Source organism: Dysidea avara, chromosome 8 (genome assembly GCF_963678975.1).
Source record: "Dysidea avara chromosome 8, odDysAvar1.4, whole genome shotgun sequence".
Classification (NCBI taxonomy): domain Eukaryota; kingdom Metazoa; phylum Porifera; class Demospongiae; order Dictyoceratida; family Dysideidae; genus Dysidea; species Dysidea avara.
Genome location: NC_089279.1, coordinates 4,923,670 through 4,934,277, shown reverse-complemented (window position 1 = coordinate 4,934,277; position 10,608 = coordinate 4,923,670). Strand labels below are relative to the sequence as shown.

The 10,608-nt window shown below is 36.6% G+C and overlaps 1 protein-coding gene across 1 annotated transcript; it reads left to right on the top strand.

Annotated features, from left to right (window-relative positions):
* Positions 1-1,071: 1,071 nt before the first annotated feature.
* Positions 1,072-4,139, top strand: LOC136263896 (fibropellin-1-like). Its single transcript, XM_066058515.1, has 4 exons — positions 1,072-2,932; positions 2,982-3,032; positions 3,092-3,248; positions 3,978-4,139. Exons 1-4 carry the CDS (start codon positions 1,072-1,074, stop codon positions 4,072-4,074), a joined length of 2,166 nt encoding a protein of 721 aa, XP_065914587.1. The 3' UTR covers positions 4,075-4,139.
* Positions 4,140-10,608: the final 6,469 nt, after the last annotated feature.

The window sequence follows — 10,608 nt, the reverse complement described above, 5'->3', positions numbered from 1 at the left end:
TTCCTGTTTTCCTTGAATTCTACATACCCTTTTTCTTTGTTACATTACTATGATATATCCCCTTAAACAATTATGCATGTTGTACTCTCTTCTCAGTTCCCACAGGTTACTACACAATACTCAATGCTACACATTACGAATTTGATGTTAATGTCTACTCTCCTATTGGAACTGTTGTGTTTGAGGCACTTGTATTTGTTGAGAATCCTGATGATGTGTTCTTAGTATTGGTGGGTTTTTATACTGGTTATCAAGATTACGCTCCATTTTCTATTAATGAAATGGATTATAATGATATATTTTATTATCCAATACCTGGGGATCTGCTGGTAACTATCAGAACAGATCAAATATTGTCTGTTTATGATAACAAAATGGTATATCAGTTTCAACTGGAATGTCTTTCAAATGGTATTAGAACAATATTGGATATATCTAGTGTAATGCTGTATGAGATAGGTCAGTTGCTTTAGTTGTTTATGTTATATGATCTGTAGTCACTCAATTGTGTGTGTGTGTGTGTGTGTGTGTGTGTGTGTGTGTGTGTGTGTGTGTGTGTGTGTGTGTGTGTGTGTGTGTGTGTGTGTGTGTATGTGTACATGTACATGTGTATGTGTGTATTAGTGTGTGACTAGTGTTTTGTACAAGGTGAATTTCTCACTTTCCACTGTTATTAGTGGCAAGTGAGAAATTCACCTCATGTAAAACATGGTTCAAAAATACAGCAGGTAATAGTGTATTCATTTGCACATTGTAATGCTAAGTGTTTACTTCACTACAGATCCATGTGATAATTGCCCAGGTAACTCTACATCATGTGTACCACACACACCCCTTGATGGTGGTGTAGACTGTGTGTGTCCTCCTGGGTACAATGGGACTAACTGTGAAGTGCTCATTGGATGCGATGATGATCCTTGTATGAATAATGGAAGTTGTACAGATGATCCTGACAGTTTCACTTGTCACTGTGTCAATCCTTGGACTGGTGATATTTGTGATACTGACATTGATGACTGTATTGGTGTTAACTGTACTAATGGATATTGTTCAGATCTAATAAATGATTTTATGTGTTGGTGTGATCAAGGATATGAGGGTAGATATTGTGAAGTTGAAATTAATGAGTGTATACCGAATCCCTGTAATAATGAAACATGTGAAGATCGAGTTGCTAACTTTACTTGTCATTGTGGTCCAGGATATTTTGGTGAACTGTGTGAGTATGTAACTGATGAATGTTACCCCAATCCTTGTGAGAATCAAGCAACATGTCAGGATCTACACCTTAACTATGTATGTAACTGTCAACCAGATTTTACTGGAAGAAACTGCAGTGATGTAATTGACAACTGTGCATCTCGGCCATGTCAGAATAATGGCTGTTGTCTTGATGGAATTCTTAGTTATTTGTGCTTATGTCCTGAAGGTTCTACTGGTGAAAATTGTGAGATGATAATAGACCAGTGTGATCCTGATCCTTGTATGAATAATGGAACATGTACTACTCCGGCTCCTAATTACTTTATATGTACTTGTCCAACTGGTTACACTTCAAGAGATTGTTCAGAAGTTACAGACTATTGTAAAGGAGCAGTGTGTATGAATAATGGAAGTTGTATAAACATGCAATTGATGGGTTATTACACATGTATGTGTAGTGATGGGTTTACTGGATGTCATTGTGAGGCTGAAGTTGATGAGTGCAGTGATAAACCATGTCTTAATGGTGGAAACTGTACTGACCTAATGGGCAATTATACATGTACTTGTCCTGAAGGAATAACTGGAATTAGGTGTGAAGTAAACATCGATGACTGTGCTGGTGAAGATCCTTGTATGAATGGCACATGTGTTGACCTTGTTAATGACTTGAGATGTGACTGCTTTATGGGATTCACTGGAGATACTTGTGATATTGGCATAAATGATTGCAATCCTGATTCTTGTGCAAATGGAACTTGTCTTGATCAAATTGATGGTTTTACATGCCTTTGCACTTTAGGGTTTACTGGACTACTGTGTGATCAAGATATCGATGATTGTTTCTCAGATTCATGTGTAAATGCAACTTGTGTTGATCTTGTTAATGGTTATCAGTGTGTTTGTGACTCAGGAGTTACTGGAGAAAATTGTGACATTGATGTTGATGATTGCATTCCAAATCAGTGTGTAAACGGAACCTGTTTTGATCTTGTCAATGACTTTAGATGTGATTGTGACATGGGGTTTACTGGACAATTGTGTGACCAAGATAACAACGAATGTTTACCTGATCCTTGTGTGAATGGAAGTTGTCAAGATATTGTTAATGGTTTTGTATGTGACTGTGTTGCAGGCTTCACTGGTCAACTGTGTGATCAAGATGTAGATGAATGTATCCCACATCCTTGTATAAATGGGACTTGTACAAACCTTGTCAATGATTTTATGTGTTTATGTGATGTGGGGTTTACTGGTATCACTTGTGACATTGACATAGATGATTGTACTCCCAATCCTTGTGTAAATGGAACTTGTCAAGATCATATTAACAGTTTTATATGTGAATGTAGTGAAGGATTTACTGGAGACATTTGTAACATTGATATAAATGACTGTGAACCTGTGTCATGTATGAATGGCTCTTGTATTGATCTTATCAATGACTTTAGGTGTGACTGTTATGTGGGATTTACTGGAGACACTTGTGACATTGATATAGATGATTGTACCAATAATCCTTGTGATAATGGAACTTGTACTGATCTTATTGATGACTACAAGTGTACTTGTCCTGAAGGATTTACTGGCAAGAACTGCAGCAACATTATCACTTATTGTGATATTAACCCATGTCAGAATAATGGTAGTTGTACTGATGATGTGACTAATGATGACTACACTTGTACTTGTCTGTCTGGGTATAATGGGAAGAACTGTCAGATGAAAAGTTAATAATATAGTTTTCAATGATGTATACTATTATATTACTCAAATAGGTACATCATTGTCATCATCATCTTTCACAGAAGATGATGGGTTTGTACCAGGTATTGTTACAATAATGAATTACCAGTTCATCTCACTCTACTCAACATGTTACATGTAGGACTTCTGATTGGCATTGCTTGTGGGTCAGTTGGTGTCATCTTACTGCAAATATTTTTGGTGTGTGCGTATCGTGTTTGTCATCAAGTATGGCCGCCTAAGAAACAGAGGCTAGGAAACACAACTGATGTTAATGATGTCTCCATGTATAGAGTAGGGTGAGTGCAACATACATGCACACAACTGTACACCAATACTGCCATTATGCTTCGATAATAGCCTATTATGTTTATGAGAAATGCTTAAAATCAATCCTATTATGTTCAGAATTCTCATTTCAAAGTCAAGATTACTGACTGTTTTAGTAAAGTAGTCATTAGAGTAAGTGACGGTTCTATCAGTTCTATTAGTGTGTCTATACCTTATTTCAGCAGTGTGAACAATTAGCCACAGCCAATTATGCTTCAAAAACAACATCCTATATTATATATGAAGCAAAATTATTTCAAAATCAAGATTATGCTCAAGAGCTGACTGTTTTATTAGAGTAAGTGACTGCTCTGTTAGAGTATCTCAATCTCAAACAGCCAATTGCACAAGTTAATTGAAAATTTCCCTATTATGCTGGAATAATACTTGATGCTTTCCTCCTATTATGTTTGAAGTTATGCCAGTATAATAGAAGACAAATTTCATAATTATTAACCATTGCCCCTAGCAACTGGAAATTTACATTATTTGCATGTAGGTGTCCATAAACATAGTAACATTATGCATTTTTAATATAACGATGATGTGTAGTGTGTTCATGTTTTGCTGTTTTCTGACACATTCATTGTACATTGTAACCAAATATCACTGTATTATGCTGATGTTATGTTTGATGCATTTGCTTAATATATAAAGTTTTCCACTGAGGTAACTCTTATATTGCTTGTTGTCTACAGGAAGCAGATTTTTGATAATCCAACATATTTGGATGTGACAACACTTATAAATGAAGATGGTGAAATGATTTCTAATGATAACTTTACCCTCTACTGAACTGTTGTAGTGTTTAGCAGTTATTAAATAACTTGGATGAAGCATTCCACTTTTGTGTAAGTTTATTATCAGGCAAAAACTTGATCGATACATTAAAATGATGATCTTCTCCAAAACCTAACAATGTGGCTTTATCAATGGCAGTGTCTGTACCTAAATACATCTGTTGTGGTAAACCATCAGTTTTTGCAAGAGGGGATATTATATATTTGTAATGAGTATTGGAACAGCTAATAAGCATAGTTGCTGATTAATTTTAATTCATAATCACTCTTAGCTTCTACAATCAGGACTAAGAGACTATCTTCTTCTGCTTGTATAGCTTTAGCCTTAAATTGTTACTGGGTTTCTTTTTGTACTTTCTTCTTAAAGAGTGGATACAGTTAAGACAATGTTTTGTGGTTGGTGTAACCATTTGGGATGCTGTTTTGCCTAACCCAGAAACTGTGTGACAATTAAAAGTTTGAATAGCAATTGCAAATAGCTATGTTTTAGCCATGTAGCCAAAACTGCTTCAACATCACTTAGTTGATAGTATTCATAAAAGTTTTAATCCATCAAAGAATTGTACATACCTTACCAGTCAGCTGTTATGTATATTTTCTTTTTGTGTTCAGGTATTGCACCTATAGGTCTATCTCCCTGTAGCTACCAACCTTGTCTTGTGGCAGTGGATGAATTTCACAAAACAAAAGTTGCCCCTAGCAACCAATATTTGTAGGGATAAATGTCTATAGTAACATCTCCAAATTTTAAAAGGTTAGTATATATAGGTAATGAAATATAACTTTTAAAGTTTGTTGATTTTCCATACATTGTTTATGAGAGGGGGCAACAGTTGCCCCTTCTGAGCAATCACATAAATAATGTGTGGGAAAACAACAAATTCAATTAAAGTCTTTTCTTAATTGAACATTATTTGTAGGTGTGAATCTCACAATTAACCTCCCCAAATTTTAAAATGATACAGTATATATATAGATCATGAGATATGACATTTAAAAATTTGTGGTTTTCCCATACATTATCCATGTGATTGCCCAGAAAGGGCAACTGTTACCGTCTCTATGGGAAAACTGCAAACTTTTAAAATGTCATATCTCATGTGACCTACATATGCTATTCTTTCAAAATAGGAGATGCTGCTTTTGACATTCACACCTACAAAACAATGTAAAATTCAGGTTGCTAGGGGCAATGGTTTAAAATTCCTTATCATGAATTTCATCTATTTGTCTCTTTATTCCCAGTGTGTATATCAATTTTGGGAAAAGGTCCTTTTATTATTGTGGGTGTGTTCTGTGGAACTACAATCAACTCTTGTGGAGGCTACTACTTTTTTATCTTTCAAAAAATTTCATTGGCATTAATATTAAGTATTTCTACTTTTCTGTTAGTTCAGTCCATGATATCTTACACGAACAAATTTCCATCCCATTTAACAATCATTTTCAGTTTTCTTCTACCAACACACGATCCCATCTGCTATCACTTTCTATTCCCTCTACTACAACTATCAATCCTTACCGTCATTCTTTTTTCATTAACACATCCTTTTTATGGAACTCCATTCCTCAACTTGCAATTCACTCTGCACTTTGTCGTTTTCTCGTTGTGTAATATAACTGTTTTGTCATTTTGTATGTGTCTTATCTGTTGTAATTGTAAACTTGATCTCATGTGTATGTGTGTGTGTATGTACTTTGTGTAGGGAGCACGTTAGCAGGCTATATGCCTTTTGTGCATGTACCCATGTCTTTTGCAAAAGGCTGTTGCTATTGTTCTGGCAGTCACTTGAATAAACTTAGACAAAAAAGGTCCTCAAACGAAAAAAAAAGAAAAAGAAACACAAAATGCTTTGAGTGGAAATTAATCCCGGGACCCCCAATGCTTGAGCCCACAGTCCTATAACCATTGTGCTACGTGGCTCCCAGCTACTCACCTTCTTTAGTTTCCACCTTATATGTCTCCAAGTGGAGTAACTTCTATATAATATAATATTGAAGGTGAAGAAGAAACTAAAGCTGAACCCGACCCTATCCCTAACACTAGAACTACTTTTCACATCCCCTAAAGTTGAATGCTCGGGGCAACCTATTAGACGCATTCCTGAAAGTTGAATGCTCGGGGCAGGTGAAGTCGAATACTCGGGGCATAGTATACAACTAGTGTGCTTGATAGGGAGAAATCTAGCAGACTGCCGGAACAATAGCACTGACAAAATATTTCTGGCTGCAACTGACTTCGGTTTGCAAAAATGGATAATCTAATCAGTTTAATCTAATCAGTTTAATCTAATCTATTTTTGATGTTGTAGCTATCTATAGTTCTGTAGCTAGTCTAGCTACTCTTCTTCATTTTGCTCACAGGGTTCCACTGAAAACCAGTATTTTTAGTCACTGAGTGGGCTCCTTGTTTAACAATTACTGCAAAATAATTATAACACTAGGAGTTATCACGTGACACCAACCCTCGGGAGTTAATGAGTTCCGCCTACTCCAATATGCTGTTAATGGTGTTTGTTTTGTTGGCGGTTGGCTCTGTTACAGGTTAGCATGACATGCTGCTTGATTATAGTGTTAGTTAACCATGCCGGGTGCTTGCTGAATGCGGTAGATGAATCGGTAGCTATAGTGGGCGGGAAGTTCTGTTGTTTATGCTATCTAGTTGGGAGGTGGAGGCTGTTGACTCTGTTGAGTCTCCACCAATATAACTTGCATAGCCTCGCGTGGCCCTCGGCGTAGCCAGACCTTATTTCTCCGCACGGCGCTTATAAGCGGCCTGCTCCAGATAAAAACGAAGAGGTGTGATCAACATTATACCGAGCATTATACCAGGGGATGGGGGGCGAGACTAGGGGTTTTGGGGGTTGAAGCCCCCCACTTTTAGGCTTTACTTATATATTTATTCATTTATAATGCTTTTTGAAACAGGAGAACCTACTTGCTGAGGATTATGACGAAATTTTGTCTTAGCATAATAATACAAATGCACCTTATAAACACCTTTCCAAGGCATTATCAGTGGATTTATGCTAAAGACTGTGCAACAAGGACCCCGATCAGCATTGGAGGTGTACAAGATAGAGATACTCTAGAACAGTCACCTAACTACTTTAATAGAACATTCAGTGTAAGCATAATTGTATTGTATTAATGCTTTACAGTGACCAGCACTGAAGGTCTGCAGCAACATGTGCTGCAGCCTTAGGATTACCTAACCTAATTTCAAGGACTTAGACTTAGTGACTTATAGCTGAAAAGGTGTAACAGAAAAGGGGCCAAAGTAAGGAAAAAAATCCCTCCAACCCCAGGAATCGAACTGCAGGTCACCCAATGTCTAGTCGGGGCCACACTCAGTCTCCTCCAGGAGGGATGGATTTTCTTCCTTAATACTAAAGTATTTATTGTATTAATGCTTTACAGTGACCAGCACTGAAGGTCTGCAGCAACATGTGCTGCAGCCTTAGGATTACCTAACCTAATTTAATAAAAGGTTGGTTCTGTTATGGAATTTTTCCAAATCTGCCTGCGCCTGTACATACAATGAAGTGCATTGGTCTGTTTAAAAGGCTTGTTCATCTACTTGTGTAGTTATTACCAGTACCAGTATACTTAATTCGGGTGCTCAATTTCCATTGAAAATGCTTTCAGTTTCAATCTCGTATCATTCAAATTTTAAAAAAATTGTAGTTTCGACATTATTGTTCTGTCATGCATGCAATTGTGAGAGGGTGCATCATGTGCTTGGTTGTCTGAACCTATACCCAAACCTTTCCATTAGCAAATGCTGCAGAGAGCCATAACCATAAAATATCTACAAGAAGAAATATGCATTTTATGTGGAAACGTCTCCAAATTGCAGTATTTTAGCATCTATAATTTTCAAACTTTTCCTGGGGGGAATACCCACAGACCCCCTAGTTCCAGTATGCTTCAAATGCTGGTAGGTGTAGTAGTTCGGTGAATTATTCCTGGTGAAAGAGTTCCCTTTTAAACAAAATTATTAACAATTTTGTACATCATTGCCAGTCTTAGGTTGTAACTTTACAACGCTACAGATACGCACTCACATGTACACTGTTCTAAACAGGTAGCCGGGTATATATTGATAAGCTATATATACTCAGTAGGGTCCATTACCCCCTGTGCTTTGCACATCTCTACCCAACAGATTAGTACCTTCAGTTAGCCTCCCCCCCACCCTCATGTAAACCCTATATCCATCCCTGATTACTACATATGTAGAGTTTAATTAGAAGTCCCTGTAACTACTGGTAAATTACCAGCCATTTTGTAGGGCAAAGAAATGCAATGACAACTGGAACTGATTAATCAAGCAATGATAAAAATAGGTAGCTAGTTTGAGGACTAAAACCATTAATAAACTCAGGCATGATAAAGTATGTTACCTTTCAGACGTTCAGAGGTAATTTAAATTTTGTGTTCATAAACCAGCTGTGCAGGAAAGTCATTCCGTTATTCTTTTTCAGCGAATCCCGAGTATTGATAAAGTATGACTACAAGATTTCTACTTTTGGATAGTGATTACTTGATACAGTATTGCAGTCCTCAAAAACACTTCAAAAACTTTTGCCATACATAATTTTCCTGATCTTTTTCCTTTCACAAATCCGGATTATATTATGCAAAAATGATGTAATATAGTGTCACACCTTCTTGTTAAACCCATCTATAACTTGCATGCACTGAAGCATTATAAAGTATTGGGCCCATGAGCTTCCCTGCACCAGTTCAACTGAATTTGATTGATTGATTGATTGATTGATTGATTTTGATTGATTGATTGATTGATTGATTGATTGATTGATTGATTGATTGATAATTACTGAGCTGAAAGGTTATTTTTTTTTTTTGCAAATAACAGACAGTCATCCATCTACACAAGTATCAAGTGACTAGTTGTATGTTAGAGTTGGTATGCCCCGAGTATTCAACTTTAGGGCACACGTCTATAGTTGCCCTGAGTATTCGACTAAAGGAAATGCGTCTAGTAGTTGCCCCAAGTATTCAACTTAGGGCACATGACAAGTTGCATTAGCGTTAGGATTAGGGAAAGATTCAGCTTTGGTTTCTTCTTCACCTTTAGGTTACGTTCTTCTTACTATAATAGCTACAGCTTAGTTCTTGAGTCACATTTATAAGATAGAGAAGGAGGAGAGGTGGGTAGCTAGCAACAGTAGCACAGTGGTTAGCATGCTGGCCCAACACACCGTAGTCTAGGGTTCGAGCCCTGGATGAGTTTGGTGGGGTTTGATTTCATTTTAGTGACCCTTTTTAGTCTTAAGTTTTACTGTTAGTTTAATAGCCGGTATGACTTATTGAATTGACTTTTGGTTCAGTATCCACTGCCTTATAAATTACCCTACTATTCTTTCTTGCCAGAGTAGCATACAATACAGACAATTGCACATAGCTAGCTAACTAATATAAAACTTAACACATGGATACAAAACAAATACATGGGCACAAAATTGATACAATACAAATGCAACGACTTTACGTTAAATTACAAAGATGATTGAAAAAATTACATGGTAACAGAAAAAAACTCAATCAAACTTGTGAAACTTGCAGGGTTTGGCCCTGCCAGACTAGTATTGCACATGTGCATGAAATATCATTTTGCAAGCTGGCTAGATCAAGGTACTTTAATAGAGCATTCTTCATTGAAGAAGCAACAATAAAATTGTGACTGGGCCTGCAGAAACAGGGCATGTGGGCACAAACTACACCCCATCACACAATAGGTCATATATCTGCAGCTTGTGTTATAATGCCAATTAAATTTTAAAGTAATGCTGAAAATTCTATGGCCATAGCATGATGGAATAAAAATTTATGAGTGGTGAAACTTTGGAAAAGTAGGCAAGGTGTGTGTGCCCACATGCCCTGTTTTGCAGGCCCAGTCACATTTGTTAAGGTCCCCATTGAGAAAAAATTAACTTTAACCAAATAACGTAGGACAGAGTGATCCTCTGGCTATGGCCATGTACACTATTTAAACCTTGCCCCTAATTTCATGTCTTACTGGTCTAGTAAAGCAGCGCTGGTATGCTAATGACTCTGCTGGTGGTGGTAAACAATCTAAGCTTAAGCAATGGTGGGACTTTTTGTTATCTGTAGGGCCCCGTTATGACTTGAATGCTTCTAAAACTATCTTAATTTGCCAACCATTTGTTAGGTGCATCACTTCCTGGTAGTTTTGCGCCAATATCCTAATCAGCCAACTATTCTGATAACTGATATTAAGCATAATTATCCAATACCGATAACCAATCTGATATGCACTAAAAACATCCTCATTATTATTAAATGACTCATATTAGTGGCTTGAGGTCAAATGCATGAGTATTTGTATTTAGTTGTATTTAAATACTATTTTTGAGTATTTATATTTGTATTTATTTTGAAGTTTTGAACCAACATGTATTTGTATTTGTACTTAAATACTTTGTGTAAAAACTTAAAATACTTTCTGCAAATACTTCAAATACTTTGCTTCTGAAATTTC

What these genes read in the sequence shown, in the direction of transcription:
- LOC136263896 (XM_066058515.1), top strand. Translation starts at nt 1,072, where the DNA reads ATGTGTTGGTGTGATCAAGGATATGAGGGTAGATATTGTGAAGTTGAA. An exon ending in GAAGAACTGTCAGATGAAAA is followed by an intron (nt 2,933 to 2,981) that starts GTTAATAATATA and finishes TTACTCAAATAG; the next exon opens with GTACATCATTGTCATCATCA. An exon ending in GTCTCCATGTATAGAGTAGG is followed by an intron (nt 3,249 to 3,977) that starts GTGAGTGCAACA and finishes TGTTGTCTACAG; the next exon opens with GAAGCAGATTTTTGATAATC.